The sequence below is a fragment of the Geotrypetes seraphini genome, chromosome 2 (genome assembly GCF_902459505.1).
Source record: "Geotrypetes seraphini chromosome 2, aGeoSer1.1, whole genome shotgun sequence".
Taxonomy (NCBI): Eukaryota; Metazoa; Chordata; class Amphibia; order Gymnophiona; family Dermophiidae; genus Geotrypetes; species Geotrypetes seraphini.
This window is the reverse complement of record NC_047085.1, coordinates 404,923,383-404,940,863: the sequence shown is the minus strand read 5'-3', so window position 1 is coordinate 404,940,863 and position 17,481 is coordinate 404,923,383. Positions and strand designations below refer to the sequence as shown.

The 17,481-nt window shown below is 44.1% G+C and overlaps 1 protein-coding gene across 4 annotated transcripts in view; it reads right to left on the bottom strand.

Annotated features, from left to right (window-relative positions):
* The window catches only part of LOC117354104 (alkylglycerol monooxygenase-like), a 375,767-nt gene that overhangs the window by 175,157 nt on the left and 183,129 nt on the right, over positions 1 to 17,481 (bottom strand). For all 4 annotated transcript variants that reach the window (XM_033930979.1, XM_033930982.1, XM_033930983.1 and 1 more), the window contains exon 11: positions 6,677 to 6,759. In XM_033930979.1, the coding sequence (XP_033786870.1) occupies positions 6,677 to 6,759 (83 nt within the window). The remainder of the gene's footprint in view (positions 1 to 6,676; positions 6,760 to 17,481) is intronic.

Sequence of the window (17,481 nt, the reverse complement as noted above, 5' to 3'; positions counted from 1 at the left end):
TACAGCTACGCAGATGATATCACCATACTCCTCCCCTTCGACCAATTGAACCATGATAGGCACAATACACGGAACACTTGAAACAGTAGCAACATGGATGAAAGAACACAAACTAAAACTTAACCCGGACAAAACAAACTTCATCCTCCTTGAAAACTGCAAAACCCCAACCTTGACAAACATAGAAATTAACTCGATATACCCCATTCAACCCACACTAAAACTCCTCGGAGTGCTGATAAACAGAGGTTGTACCATGCAACCACAAATCAACAAAATTATAAAAACATCATTCACCACTATGAGAAACCTTAGACAAGTTCAAAAATTCTTCGACAGAAAACAATTCCAACTTGTGGTTCAATCACTAATCCTAGGCCTAATAGACTACTGCAACATACTATATCTCCCCTGCCCAACAACAAAGATGAAATAACTCCAAACAATTCAAAACACAGCCCTAAGACTTATCTACTCTTTGAAAAAATACAACCACATCACGGAGGCATACCACGATTCACACTGGCTCCCAATACAAGCCAGAATACACTTCAAATTCCTTTGCCTATATTCAAAGCTATAAACGGAAACAGCCCTTCCTACTGGAACAATCGACTAATTTATTCCACCTCAATCAGACACAGGAGAACCCACACAATATTCACACACCCGCCAACCAAAAATGTCAAACGAAAAAAAATATATGACAACCTTCTGGCCACCAGAGCAGCAAAACTGGACCAACAATTCACCAATCTGCTGACTTCAACCACAGACTACAAAACTTTTAAAAAAGAAACAAAAACCTTACTCTTCAAAAAACACATAAAACCAATATAACTTTACCAATAAAGTTCCAAACTCCACCGACATTACCAATCTACTCCTTAGCAAATTAGAAAATGTTCTTATATAATCTTATGTATTAAGATCATAACAATTCTTATGTTATCCGCCTTGAACTGCAAGGTAAAGGCAGAATAGAAGTCACTAATGTAATGTAATGTACGTAGGAGTGTATGAATTTCAGGGATACAGCTGGGAGTATGATTGGAGGGAAGTGATAGGTAAATAAGGAAACATCAGTTGTAGATTGGATATCTAGGGTAGTGGTACAACCAGTGGCATAGTGAGGGTAAGTGGCACCCCTCCCCACCCTCTTCTCCCCCCACTCCCTCCCAACCCCCCTGCTGCATGTACACCCCCTTTCTTGTGCCTCTTTTAATTTTCCAGGTGGGAGCAACATCACAAATTTGCTGCCTGCGTCATGTCAGCTATCCCTCTGATGTCATTTCCTAGGCAAAGGGCCCGGAAGTCACATCAGAGAGAGGCGACACCAACACGGGCAGCAAGTTCGTAATGCTGTTTGCGAAGAGAAAATTGGGGAGGGAAGGGGAGTGGAGGGTGTGTGGACACGCGACAGAGGAGGTTGGAAGGACCGGGAGCAGAGAGGAGGATGGGTGATGGCGCTCCTACCTAGACAGCACCCGGGGCGGACCGTTCCCCTTTACTACGACACTGGGTACAACAGGGGTATCTGTGGTACATGTGACAGGGACCAAAGAGAGGGGTGTCAGGTTCACATTAACGGAGCAATTCCATAATGTAGATGCTTATCTTTACATGTACATTATGCACATAAATGTTTCAGATACTAGCATTTAAGCAAGGTAGGTGGGTGGAATGGAGGAGACATACATAGGGGCAGATAAGCTCCAGCGGTATGAATTATCTGATGACAGTTTAGGTGGTTGGCACTCACTAGTTCCACTGCTTTCTCTTTCTGGTTGTTAGCAGCTTCAGACATTGTTTTCTTTGACTCAAGTTTAGGACACAGCCTCTCTGTAACCAGACCTTCTGCCCTAGAGCATGCTGTGCCTCAGATGGACAGCTGCAGATCTAATTGACCTGAACAATTCAATGCAAGTGGAAAAAAGCTCGGTTGTGCTCCTTTTGGCTCAAGAGACAGTTGATATCTCTCTGGCAGCCTCTATGTTTTAGTCCTCCATACTGCTCCCTTAGTCCTTTGAGGAGGGAGCTAAGGCTAAAGATGGAATTTCATGTCTTTTTTAAAAAAAAAAAAAAAAATTAAATTTTAAGTCAGTTACATTACAAACAACTTCAAAGAAAAAGATAAAGAATTCAATGTACAAATTAAACCCACATCATTGTCTATAAGTCTCATCTAGAGGAGCTATTCAGGCATTTGACAGTCATAGAGTTCCTGTGAGCGTCGGGAGCAGCGTGGGCCATTCAGCACGGCTCCCCGCGCTAGAAACTGCTAGCTCAGTTTCATAGAAGAGGGGGTTAAATACCTCCATAGAATAAATGCACCGGAGTTGAGTCTCTTTCAATAGAAAGGAAGTTCTGGAATAAGGGACAGACTCAGGAGCAACCTAAGGAAATACTTTTTCACAAAAACAGTGATGAATACAGCAGCCTCCAAATGGATGTACTGGAGATGAAGACTGGATCTAAATTCAAGAAAGCTTAGAACAAGTACATAGGATCTCTAAGGGAGAGAAAAAGATAGTAGATTTTGTTGATGGGCAGACTGGATAAGCTATATGGGCTCTACCTGTCTTCATTTTCCTAAGTTCTATGTTTCTAAGTTGGAGGAGCTGCCGTACAGCGAAAGATTAGAGAAACTGGGCCTCTTCTCCCTCGAACAGAGAAGATTGAGAGGGGACATGATCGAAACATTCAAGGTACTGAAGGGGATAGACTTAGTAGATCAGGACAGGTTGTTCACCCCTCTCCAAGTTAGGGAGAACGAGAGGGCACTCTCTAAAGTTGAAAGGGGATAGATTCAATACGAACGTAAGGAAGTTCTTCTTCACCCAAAGAGTGGTAAAAAACTGGAACGCTCTTCCAGAGTCTGTCATAGGGGAAAACACACTCCAGGGATTCAAGACAAAGTTAGACAAGTTCCTGCTGAACAAGGACATATGCTGGTAGGGCTAGTCTCAGTTAGGGCGCTTGTCTTTGACCAAAGTGCCGCCGCGTGAGCGGACTGCTGAGCATGATGGACCACTGGTCTGACCCAGCAGTGGCAAGTCTTATGTTCTTATGTTCTATCTATGGACCACTCTGGCACTAATCAGTGCAGGGGCGGTTAGTATTGACTTTCAGCAACACTGGCTGAGTACCACTGAAAATCTGCAGTTAGATAGGCACAAGCAATTTAACCAGGCAAGAGGCTGTCTTGTTTATTTAAATTCCTTTGATTATTGACTGGTGAGTGGTGCTGTTCTGCCTGATCTCCCCAACCCCTTCCTACTTAAACATAAACAAAAGAATAAACATTATTCAGTCGAATATGAATAATGGGCATTGAGCTTGAACATAATAAATAAGAGAAGCAATGTGAAATCAGAGATGAAGTATTTATTTCTGTAGAATTTAGCACAATAGAGCTCTGAATTATTCATACTTAAATTTAAATCACTATTCTGCAGAATATTCAATAGAGTCTTATTTCAAAGACTTAATTTTATATGTTATGCTTTACTGCTATCATTTGTTGTGAGGCAGAAGGAAGAGGAGGTGGTGAAGGGGAGCAAGGATGCCAAATCCTTCATGGGAAAGAAAATGCCAGGGTGCAGGTTATGAGCAATACTGAGTCAACACCCTGTGGTGATATAATATTAAAGAATTATAATGAAATGCCTTCGTATAACCCTTTGATAAATTGCAAACGATTCACACTTGTGCCTCCTGGTGCTCTTGGGCACATTTCTGTTTATGCTGGCTGTAAAAGTTAAGCCTTAATACAAATAGGGATAGCAAATGGCTCCCTAGGCTATGACTAGCCTCCTGATGGGCTGAAAGGAGAGGGTGTTGCATCACTGCAAACTGCTCATAAATCTGGCCCCAAAGTAATTCTGTGTGTTTACAATAACTTCATACATTCAAAGGTAAAGCAAATTGTAGAAGAATATAAATTACTGAACAGAGTCTATTCAGAAACATTATCATTCATTATTTGTTGTTGCGGCATTATGGACACTATAAGAAAAGGGGAAAGTAAGTATATTAAGTTTTAACAACTTTATCTATATTCTCTTAAGAAATTGATATTCAACAACAATTAAGCAGGCAGGAGAGGCTCCTACTTGCTTAAATCGCTCGTGGCCAGCCATTTGCCGATATGTGGTGTTATTAAACCAAGACATTCCACTGAATATTGACACTAACTGATTATTTCAGATCCTGGCCTCAGATGGGTGTTACAGGGGAGGAGACAGCAGCTATGTGGGCATTGACAATATTCACTGTGGTGCACTCATAGCTAAGAAAACAAATAAGACTGCACAAAAAGAAGTCCTAACTAAGCCCACATAGCTATGCAGGCATCTGCATAACTTCTGGGTAATCAATCCACTGGTTCACCGTCTCAACCTGCCATGGCCTTTCCCTCACTTCCGATTGTTCCCTCTTTCTGATTCACTTCACTTAGGTCTCCCCCCTCCCCATGCCACCAATGTTCTTATCCCAATCTGAGCTATACTCTCTTATCCCCAAGCCCCTCCCCTACAGATCTGAACCTCCATTCCTTTACCAAACTGGAACCAACACAAAACCTACACTCTCCTCGCATCCCCTAGACCTCCTATCACCCCACTTTCAGCCTAGAAATTTAATCCGGGGAGATCCCTGCTGGCTAGTGGGATGGGGTTAGAGTGATTCCCTTTCTGCTCCTGCTCTATCAGCTCTATCAAAATGCTGGCACCCCTAGTGGTAGGAAGCTTTAGTTGCAGTACTGTATGACTACTGCTAGGAGCCCTATCATTTTGAAAGTAGGTTATGGTGCAGATGTGAAAAGGGGGCTATTCCTGTTTCATCCTATTGGTCACCAGGAAACACCCCAAGGTAAATTCCCAGGCTGAAGATGTGTGGTGGGAAATCCAGGGAAGGGTGGGTTTTGGATGGATCTTCCTTTTGGTGAAGGATCTGGGGGGGGGGAGCTCAGATTATGGGGCAGAAGGATCAGGGAGCTAGATGGGATGGGGATTAGGATAATTGGACTGGCACTTACCCTTATATGGGTTCTGGCCAATATTCAGACAGGACAAGAATAAGTGTTTTATATGGGTGCTAGCTGAGCACTGGCCACTGGCCAGGACCCACATAAATTCTGGAGCAAATATTTGACCAGTCAGACCTAGAAGATATTCGATGCTGGTGCCCAGACTAACTAATCCAGTTGAATATTGATGGGTTAAATCGTTTATATCCATGTAAGGGGGAAAGTTATCAATGTGGGTTATAGTAAAGATGTGTTATTATACTGTTAACATCATGTATTAGTAATTAGGTCTCACTGCATAGCATGGGACCTGTGCTAAAATAGCACATTTAGTGGTAAAATAACATATGTCTCAATGGTAGCCCATTTGGAAAACTATGTCTATAAATTACTGAAAGAGGACCAACAATTATATGTTTATAGTTTTTGACTTTCAGCAAATGATCTTTCCATATAAGTTGTACTTTCACAGCAAACATAACTCAGAGAATAAAGAAAATCCAAATTACCGTATATACTTTAATATAAACTGAGATTTTGGGACCAAAAAAATGGCCCAAAAATGAGGGCCTCAGTTTATTTTTGGGTCAGCACTGACCCGCCAACCCTCCCGAACCTGTTGCAGGCCTCTGTCAGGCCTGCCGTGAGACCTGGTGGTCCAGTAATGGCCAGGACAGGAGGGATCCCTCGCGCCTCATGTGCCAGTCGATTCTAAGAATTTTTACCTCCATCCCTCTCTCCACTGCCCTGCCCTGCTCTACTTCCTCACGGCCAGGTTCTGTACCCTGTCCCCCCCCTCCCTCCCAATGATTTGCAGGCCACCACCGGGCCAGGATCCCTCCCACCTCCTGTCCCAGCCCATGAAAGCCACTAGCTGATTGGCTGCCATGAGTTCAAGACAGCAAATCAGTTAGTGGCTCTGCATGGGCAGGAGTGAAGGAAGGTCGTTCCTGCCGCAATTCACCGCTGGACCACCAGGGATACTAAAGGTACCTGTTCAGAGACGCTAGCTGATTGGCTCCTGCAAGTTCACGGCAGCCAATCAGCTAGCGGCTCTGCACAGGCAGGAGTGAAGGAAGGTCGTTCCTGCCGCGATTCACCAGAGATACTAAAGGTACACTGAGGAGGTGGGAGGGAGGTAAAATTCTTAGAATTGGCTGGGACAGGAGGTGGGAGGGATCCCTCCTGTCCTGGCCACCACTGGACCACCAGGTCTCATAGCAGGCCCGGTGGAGGCCTGCAAGTCATTGGGAGGGAGGGGAGGGGGGCAGAGTGCAGTACCTGGCATTAAGGAAGTGGAGATGGATGCAGAGACTGGCAGGGCAGGGCAGTAGAGAGAGTGAGTGAGGAGGCTGGATGCAGAGCCTGGCTGAGCAGTGAGAGAGGGGGAACAAGATGCAGAACCTGGCAGGGTAGGCAAGGCAAGGCACTTGAATATTAACCCTCTGGTTTTTATTTTTGTCAACCTTTTTTTCCTCCTTTTTTGGGGCAAAAAAGGTTACCTCGGTTTATATTTGGGTCGTTCTTTATTCAAGTATATATGGTAAGAAGTATAAATTCACTGCTGTGAAAACAGCAATTTTTGTCAGAGAAAGACAATTATTTAAAAAAAAAAAAAAAGGAAAGAGAAAGTGTTCCATGTCTTGCCTTTGTTCCATAAGGAATCCGATGGAGGTCAAAGTCAAGATAATGTAGGCAATCCTCAGGAGGATGGTAATCTGTGGTAATAACTGTTAAACAAACAAACCAACAGATTACTCCATTAGTAAAAGTCCCTAAAGGGAAACTGAATTCCAGAACAGATACGTTTTTTGCAGCTTCATACCTCAATAAAGCCAATGCTATTCAATACACAGGCTTTCCTAACAGCTACAATGTCTATTCTAGTGAATAACAGAAACCTGTGCCGCTCCCCTCAAAAATATTCAGTTCTATTTAACCAGCCAGGAGTGGAAGATAGCCGGTTATGTTGAATATTTGTGGTTAAGAGCTAAATGTTGGCCAGCTATGTCATACAACTTAGCCAGCTAGCCACAAATATTCAGCTCTGGGTGGCTAAGTTTAACAAGAAATTGGACTGCATAAATAGCAGTCCTGTCACTGCCCATTATTAACTTAGGGTTAGATTTACGAACCTGTCCGATCGAGCCTGATTCGGGCAGATCCGATTAATTCAGGAAACTTCAATATGCAGATGGGGCGATTGGAGGAACGCCCCCATCTGCCTGCCCGGATTGCTCTATAGCAATCCCAGTGCATGCGCAGACCATCTGTAGGTGGTCTGCGCGTGTACTGGACCTCCGGGCCCGGCTGGGTTGTTGATTGTTTTTTTTTTTTTTTTTTTAACTCTGGAGCCCGTGGTTTTAACCCACTTAAGCCCGCGGGTTAAAACCACGGGCATACACTGCGGGGAAGGGTGAGAATTTATAGGACAGCGGTGCTGGCACCGTGGGCTAATAAACTTCACTTAGCTGCTTCCATGGTAGAACCGGAGTTCTGTCAGTGAAGAAAGAATCACAACTGGTAGTAATGTGCGGGCCCTGGGGACTGAAATTGGGCTTATGTTGCAATCCTCTCGGCTCTCAGTCTTTCCCCTTCTGTTCGGTTATGTGCACCGCATATCCCGCCCCGGGGATCCCTGTGCACTGGGCACGTTCCATTAATCTACATTCTGATCTTGACAGGCAGACAGGCATGTTCAGGGCACGCAGGTGAGTTCGAGGCAGGCAGGCATTCGGGGCAGGCAGGCGTTTGGGGCAGGGGGAGAATCGGGGCTGCAGGAGGAATTCGGGGCAGCAGTAGATCAGGGCTGACAGGGTAGAGAGGAGGGCGGCAGAAGGCAGGGCAGCCGGAAAGGGCTTGAGAGACTTTTCCTCAGCAGTCGCTTGGGAGTGATCGGCCAGCCCAGTCTGTATTGCAGGGTTTTGGTTTGTGAATCGGGTCCCTACCTACTTTGCATGCTGTTGCCCTCATTTGCATGTGCGGATCAGAGGATGGTCGGCAGAGAGGTAAGTGAATCGTGCCGGAGGGAAATCTGGTCACTAAGGGGTCACAAATTGATCGGTACATGATCGGTTTGCTTTGTGAATCTAGCCCTTAATCAGGCAGTGCTGAATATTTGCTTAGCAGGCTAAATTAGAGTCGGACAAAAAACCCCTGGATATTGAATTCTGGTCACTGGAAATACCCATAATAATCGCCAGCATCAGGCAGACAGCATACTGCCTGGCACCAGCTGAAAATCAGCTAGCTGTTTGTTTGTTTTTTTTAAATCGTAAAAGAACTTTATTGAAGAGCCATATTTGTGTTTGATTAATGAACCATTAATAGGAATTAATCATTTTGACATCTATATTTTAACCTTTTACATTATCTCCTTTCTCTGTTCATTAACATTCTCAAAATAAAATCACATTAATCAAATCTTGTACAAAAACTTAGAATGCACTAATGGAAATAGGTAAAAAAATGGGCATCATAGCATTTAGTGCACATTAAAGGCTTCTTAGTATTTAGCACATGCTAATTCTGTTAGCAAGGGCTAAGCTTTAGTAAAATGAACCCTAAGGAAGGAAGTTATTTATTTAAAAGATTCCTTAACTGCCTGTAACTAGGCGATATTACAAAAAAACAATCATATAAAAAAATAAGAAACACATAGCACATATGATACAAATAATAACAGCAGTTCCTTCATATCAGCCATATTTTATGGCACTTGACAGCGTATCAATACAAAAATATTCATAACCCAGAAAAGATATTTATTGAAATGCTTCTACAAATATTAATCCAAGTTTATTTAAATTTTCTATCCCGTCCTCGGGAAAACCTTCATGGCGACTTACAGTTTAAGGCACTGGTTCCCAACCCTGTCCTGGAGGACCACCGGGCCAATTGGGTTTTAAGGCTAACCCTAATGAATATGCATGAGAGAAATTTGCATATAATGGAAGTGGTAGGCATGCAAATCTGCTCCATGCATAGTCATTAGAGCTAGCCTGAAAACCCGATTGGCCTGATGGTCCTCCAGGACAGGGTTGGGAACCACTGGTCTAAGGCATATTTAAAATACACAATGTACAAATAATAAATCAACACAATACAAATGATAAAACTGAAGATATACAAAACCAATAAATGGATAAATAAATAGTAGAACACTTATGAGGTGATGTGCATGAAGACAAATTTTAAAAGTGACAAATCAAGAACCAAAAACCCACCATGATATGAGATGCAAGGTGATAATAGCATCATGGCGGGTTTTTGGTTCTGATTTTCCACTTTTAAAATTTGTTTTCATACCCATCACCTCATAAATGTTCTACTATTTATGTATTCATTTATTGGTTTGGTATATCTTCAGTTATTCCTATTTTCATTTTTTAGGACCCCTGATGAAGGCATGTTAACCGAAACACGGACCATGTTGGGTCCCTAGGTTTGTGTAAAGGTGGTAACATTAACCACAATCATTAATTGATATAATAAACATAGCCTACATCTTGTACGTTTGTCTGAAGTTCTTTTTTGTTTTTCCTTGTGTTGCTTTTACTTTACTGCAGATTGTGTTGGATTTTTCTTTTTAATGTTGAGATAACACTATCTGAAGCCTTCAGGCAATAAGCTATTTGTTAAGAGTGTTGCTCTAAGCTTCTGAGCACCGATAGTGGAGACAAAACAGTGATGGAATTCAAAAAGGCAAGGATGGACAGAGGATATAGAGAGAGGATAGAATGAAAGCAAAACTTAAATGACTGTCATACTTAAAAAAAAACCCATAGAGGAGTACACCCTACTCTGAGTGGAAAGTACAATGAAATATTCAGTTCTTGCTTAAGAAATGTTCACATATCGATGTCAAATCTTTTTTTTATTTAGCTCTGAAAAAGAAAGTGATGTAATTGCAGGAAAACAACAAAACTTTTCCTTGATTTACTCATGAAACAAAAGATATCTACAAAAACATGTATTCTAACTGAGAAATAAATTAGGCCACCCCTCACATATCCTTCCACTTAAAGTGGCTCAAATCGCACACAGGTGTATCACATCAAAGCCCTGATCTTAATCCCATTGAGATGCTGTGGGGTGATTTGAAACTGGCTATACATGCAAGAAACCCCTCAAACATCTCACAGCTGAAAGAATTCTGCTTTGAGGAGTGGGCCAAACTTTCCTCAGACCAATGTCAGAGACTGGTAGATGGCTACAAGAAGCATCTTACTTCAGTTATTTCAGCCAAAGGGGGTAACACTAGCTATTAGGGTGTAGGGTATCCTAATTTAATCCTCAGTTAGAAAACACATCTTTGTGGATATATTTTGTTTCATGAAAAAATCAAGTAAAATTTTTGTTGTTTACCTGCAATTACATCACTTTCTTTTCCAGAGAAAAATAATAAAAAGATTTGACATCGATATGTGAACATTTCTTATGAAAAAACTAACTATTTCATGGGGTGTCCTAATCTTTTCACATGACTGTAAGACACCTGCAAGTCTGGAGGCTACTGAAGTGATGTACATTCAAGTACAGTAGGCAATTTTTCTGTACCTGGAAGGCTCACAATAAAAAAAAGGGTTAAAGTGGGATCTGAACCTAGGTCCTTTGGTTTACAATCCACTGCACAAACTACTAGGCTGACCTTCTGCTCTGTATGAGTGTCTGTGAGGTCATTTTGTGCTCTACAGACATCTATGTCCCTTATTTACCACCATTTTAAATTTGGACATTTCAGTTTGTAAGAAACGGGGCCTCTTCGCCCTTGAAAAGAGGAGATTGAGAGGGGAAATGATCGAAACATTCAAGATACTGAAGGGAATAGACTTAGTAGATAAAGACAGGTTGTTCACCCTCTCCAAGGTAGGGAGAACAAGAGGGCACTCTCTAAAGTTGAAAGGGGATAGATTCCGTACAACGTAAGGAAGTTCTTCTTCACCCAAAGAGTGGTGGAAAACTGGAACGCTCTTTTGGAGGCTGTTATAGGGGAAAACACCCTCCAGGGATTCAAGACAAAGTTAGACAAGTTCCTGCTGAACCGCAACGTACGCAGGTAGGACTGGTCTCGGTCAGGGCACTGGTCTTTGACCTAGGGGCCGCCACATGAGTGGACTGCTGGGCACGATGGACCACTGGTTTGACCCAGCAGCGGCAGTTCTTATGTTCTTATGCTCATGCTGGACCTTTAGGAACAAATTCTATAAACGGCTTCCTGATTGTAGGCAATGGTAGGCATCCTACCGCTGTCTAACCAGCCAATCGGTAAGCACGTTTTCTCAAAAAAAAAAACCCATGTAGGCATTTGTCGTGGATGAGGGAGATGCAATGAGATATTTAAACTCGCGCAAGGTTGGGCATGGTTTCACCCAGAAGTGACCTTGGGCGAGCTTAAGAAGCCCTAGGCATCTCTCTAGGGCTGTGATAGGCTCCTGAAATGTAGGACACAAAATGCTGGCCTACATTTCAAATAGACGCAGCTGACTGCAGCAAGGGAATACTCCTGCCACAATCAGCTGAGTGTCGAGGCAGGGACCCCTTCCAGTGAAGTATTCCAGCAGGAGGGTTTCCCACTTCCTCCCTCCAGAATCCTTGACACCCCCTCCCCCCAAGAATTCCCCCAGCAAGAAGAATGATAACAAGGGGAAAGCCGATAGTCGATCTGACCTCGACACATCGGACCACAGTATCAAGCAAGGATACTGAAACAGAAAATGGCGATAGTGGACTAGAGACAAAATGGACACTTTATGGACATAAACCCAAAGATGCAGCACAGGGACCCGAGAGGCAACTAGAAATAAAGAGTAAGACAAGGAGGAAACAGCAGGACCCAGAGGGCTATCAAAGAACAAAAAAGCGGGCAGAGGACGGGATAGACACACCACAGGAGGCAACACGTGAGGAGACCAGCAGGAGCAACAAATCAAGAGTAGATCCAAAAGAAAAGGTAACAAACTGGGACTTAAATTGCCTATATACAAATGCTAGGAGCCTAAGGACTAAAATGGGGGAGCTAGAAGTTATAGCCGGAAATAAGGACATAGACATAATAGGAATCACAGAGACATGGTGGACAGAGGACAACAAATGGGATGTGGCCCTTCCAGGGTATAAACTCTACAGGAAGGACAGAGCACACAAAAAGGGGGGAGGAATAGCACTGTATATAAAGGACTCCATTCCCTCATCCAGAACAGAAACAACAATAAGGGCGGACAGTCTGGAGTCACTATGGGTTAAGCTGACAGGAGGGGAAGGAGCTGACATCAAATTGGGATTGTACTATCGCCCGCCAGGACAGTCAGAAGCAAACGACCTGGAACTGGAGGCCGAACTGAGGCAGGAGTGAAAAAGTGGAAGGGTGGTGGTTATGGGGGATTTCAACTATCCGGGAATAGACTGGGACATTGGGCACTCAAATTGCACGAGAGAAACTAAATTCCTAGAGGCGATAAGGGACTGTTTCATGGAGCAGCTGGTCACGGAACCAACGCGAGGGGATGCCACGCTAGACCTAATCCTCAACGGGCTAGAAGGACCCGCAAAGGAAGTGGTGGTAATAGCACCATTAGGGAACAGTGATCACAACATGATCCAGTACAAATTAAACATGGGAACATCAAAGGTGAAAAGAACCAAAACGACAGCACTCAACTTCAGAAAGGGAAACTACAAGGACATGAGGAAAATGGTAGGAAAAAAGCTCAACAGCAACTCAGGGAAGGTGAAGACCGTAAAGGAAGCCTGGACACTGCTTAAAGGCACAGTGCTCGAGGCACAAGACCTGTGCGTCCCAAGGTTTAGGAAAGGGTGCAAAAAAAATCGAACTAGAAACCCAGCATGGATAACATCTGCAGTTAAAAAGGCGATAAGTGACAAGAAATCATCCTTCAAGAAATGGAAAAAGGATCCAACAAAAGAAAACCAGGAAGAGCACAAAAGACACCAGAAAGAATGTCATCGAGAGGTCAGGAAGGCAAAGAGAGAATATGAGGAAAGACTGGCAGGAGAAGCAAGAAACTTCAAACCCTTCTTCAGGTATGTGAAAGGGAAACAACCAGCCAGAGAGGAAGTGGGACCACTGGACGACGGAGACAGGAAAGGAGCGATAAAGGAGGAAAAAGAGATAGCTGAAAGGTTAAACAAATTCTTCTCGTCGGTCTTCACCAGAGAGGACACATCCAATATCCCAGAACCCGAGGTGATTATAAACGGAGAACACGACGAAAGGCTGGTACAACTAGAGGTAAGCAAAGAGGATGTCCTCAGACAGATAGACAGACTAAAGAGCGACAAATCACCAGGCCCGGACGGCATCCACCCAAGGGTACTAAAAGAACTGAGAAACGAAATAGCAGAGACACTTCGCCAAATATGTAACCTCTCCCTAAAAACTGGGGAGATCCCAGAGGACTGGAAAATAGCAAATGTCACGCCCATCTTTAAGAAGGGATCAAGGGGTGACCCGGGAAACTACAGGCCTGTGAGCTTGACCTCGGTTCCTGGAAAGATGCTGGAAGCAATGGTAAAGGACACAATCTGCGAACACATAGAAAACAATGGACAACTGAAGGCGAGCCAGCATGGCTTCTGCAAGGGAAGGTCATGCCTCACGAACTTGCTGTACTTCTTTGAGGGAATAAACAGTCAGATGGATAAGGGTGAATCCATAGACATCATTTACCTTGACTTCCAAAAAGCCTTCGACAAGGTACCACATGAACGGCTACTTAAAAAACTGTGGAACCACGGGGTGCAAGGGGATATCTACCGATGGATCAAACACTGGCTAGCGGGCAGGAAACAGAGGGTTGGAGTCAAGGGCCAATACTCAGATTGGCAATGGGTCACGAGCGGAGTTCCACAGGGGTCGGTGCTGGGACCTCTACTATTCAATATATTTATTAACGATCTGGAAACGGGGACAAAATGTGAGGTTATCAAATTTGCTGATGACACCAAACTCTGCAGCAGGGTTAGAAACACGGAAGACTGTGAAGACCTACAAAAGGACCTAACGAGACTGGAAGACTGGGCAAAAAAGTGGCAAATGAGTTTTAACGTGGAGAAATGCAAGGTCATGCATGTAGGGAAAAAGAACCCGATGTTCAACTACAAAATGGGGGGAACACTGCTAGGGGTGAGTAACCTGGAAAGGGACTTGGGGGTGATGGTCGACTCATCACTGAAACCATCGGCGCAATGTGCGACAGCCTCAAAGAAAGCAAACAGAATGCTGGGCATCATCAAAAAGGGTATCACAACCCGGACGAAGGAAGTCATCATGCCGCTGTATCGCGCAATGGTGCGCCCGCACCTGGAGTACTGTGTTCAATACTGGTCGCCGTACCTCAAGAAGGACATGGCGGTACTCGAGGGAGTGCAGAGGAGGGCGACTAAACTGATAAAAGGTATGGAAAATTTTCCATACGCTGACAGGTTAAAAATGCTGGGGCTATTCTCCCTGGAGAAGAGGAGACTTAGAGGGGACATGATAGAAACCTTCAAAATCCTTAAGGGCATAGAGAGAGTAAATAAGGACAGATTCTTCAAACTGAGGGGAGCCACAAGCACTAGGGGTCACTCAGAGAAATTGAAAGGGGACAGGTTTAGAACAAATGCTAGAAAGTTCTTTTTTACGCAGAGGGTGGTGGACACATGGAACGCGCTTCCGGAGGAAGTGATAGGCCAGAACTCTGTACAGGGGTTCAAGAAGGGTTTGGATAGGTTCCTGGAGGATAAAGGGATAGAGGGGTACAGATAGAACTTGAGGTAGGTTATAAAAGTGGTCAGAAACCACTTCACAGGTCGCAGACCTGATGGGCCGCCGCGGGAGCGGACCGCTGGGCGAGATGGACCTCGGTCTGACCCAGTGGAGGCAACTTCTTATGTTCTTATGAATGCCCACTCCCTCCCGCCAGAAACTTCCCGGAACTTCCAAACCTACCCAATTCAGTGACACCCCCCCCCTCCAGACCCCCCATACTCCTCCCAAGCTTCTAGACCCCCCTACCCAGCACCCCAAAGTTCCCCTCATACCTTTTTATAGAAGTCTGGCTGGAGGGATGTTTATGCTTTTCGGTCGGCAGGCCCACCACACCAAATTGGTGGGCCTTCCCCTTCCTGGTGAATTCTGGGATGCACCGGGGAAGGGCCTAAGTCTCTAATTGGCTCAGATGCCTAAGGCCCCTTCTTTCATTATCAAGGAAATATTGAACCACCAATTCAGCTGTAGTATTACATTTTACTTGCTAAATTCCACTACAAGCTGTTTTCCCTCCCCAACTGAGATAAACAAAGTCTTTACTCATATGATATGAAAGTGGTAAAAAATACACATACTTGCCCCTGATCCATCCTTGCCATTTTCAAGGCTCAGTTATTTGCCCTGCCTGGGCCCTACTTCCAAAATTTGCTTCAGCCCATCCTGATCTGTCTTGCCATATATAGGGCAGAGACTATAAAAGTCCATTCATCATTGGCTTCACTTCCCCATTGGTGAAGCTACCATTTAAGTATCATTCGTCCACATCCAATAGGCTATACGCAGGAAACGAAGATGGAAAACTGACAGTGTTGAAGGTCAGTCTAGAAGAGGTATGCAGGCAGATTGAAAGGCTTAAAAACGATAAATCCACGGGACCGGATGGCATCCATCCAAGGGTAATCAAGGAACTGAAAGGGGCTATAGCTGAACTTCTTCAACTAACAGCCAATCTGTCAATCAAATCGGGAAGGATTCCAGAAGACTGGAAGGTGGCAAATGTTATGCTGATCTTCAAGAAAGGTTCGAGGGGATATCTGGGAAACTATAGGCAGGTGAGTCTGACCTCAGTACCCGGAAAGATGATAGAGGTGCTGATAAAGGACATGATTTGATGAGGACCAGCCAGCACTGCTTCAGCAAAGTTTGATGAACTTGCTGCACTTCTTCGAGGGAGTAAACAGGCAGATAGACAAGGGTGAGCCTGTTGACATTGTATATTTGGATTTTCAAAAGGCATTTGGCAAGGTTCCGCATGAATGACTATTTTGAAAAATTGTGAGCCATGGAATCGAGGGTAAAATATTCACCTGGATTAAAAACTGGCTGGCGGGCAGGAAACAGAGAGTGGTGATGAATGGACAATACTCCGACTGGAAAAGTGTCACAAGAGGAGTGCTGCAGGGTTCGGTGCTTGGACACGTGCTCTTCAACATATTTATAAACGACCTGGAAATTGGTATGACGAGTGAGGTGATTAAATTTGCAGATGATACAAAGTTATTCAGAGTAGTAAAGACACAGGAGGATTGCGAAGATTTGCAACGCGACATAAACACGCTCGAGAAATGGGCCGAGACATGGCAAATGAGGTTTAACGTGGAAAAGTGTAACGTGATGCATGTCGGTAATAAAAATCTTATAAACGACTACAGGATGTCTGTGCAGTACTTGGAGAGAACCCCCAGGAAAGAGACTTGAGAGTACTGGTCAACAAGTCGATGAAGCCGTCTGCGCAATGTGCGACGGCGGTGAAAAGGACGAACAGAATGCTAGGAATGATTAAGAAGGGGATCATGAACAGATCAGAGAAGGTTATCATGCCACTGTACTGGGCCATGGTACACCCTCACCTGGAATACTGCATCCAGCACTCGTCATCATATATGAAGAAGGACATGGTACTACTCAAAAGGGTCCAGAGAAGAGCAACTAAAATAGTTAAGGGGCTAGAGGAGTTGCTGTACAGTGAGAGATTAGAGAAACTGGACCTGTTCTCCCTTGAAAAGAGGAGACTGGGAGGGGACATGATTAAAACATTCAAGATAATGAAGGGAATAGACTTAGTAGATAAAAAGGTTGTTCACCCTCTCCAAGGTAGAGAGAATGAGAGGGCACTCGTTAAAGTTAAAAGGGGATAGATTCCGTACAAACGTAAGGAAGTTCTTCTTCACCCAGAGAGTGGTGGAAAACTGGAACACTCTTCCTGAGGCTGTTATAGGGGAAAACACCCTCCAGGGATTCAAGACAAAGTTAGACAAGTTCCTGCTGAACTGGAACGTACGCAGGTAGGGCTGGTCTTGGTTAGGGCACTGGTCTTTGACCTGGGGCCGCCACGTGAGCTGACTGCTGGGCACGATAGATCACTGGTCTGACTCAGCAGCGGCAATTCTTATGTTCTTATGTAATACTATCCTCTTTCTATTTATAGGATAGTATTGCTCAAGCTGGTATGACAAGCATACAATAAGCTCAGGAACTGAACCAAAACCTCCTGTGTTGAAGCATGCAGCACTGTTACTGTGTTGCTGGTCTGGCATCCTGCATTTTGAATCTACTATTGTGATGTCCATACATTATTAAAATAAAGAAAGAGCCAGACCTTAAAGAACAAGCAACACATAAAAACACAAGCTTAATTTTTCTCTAATAATCCAATTCTAGTGCATGGCACAAAAATCCT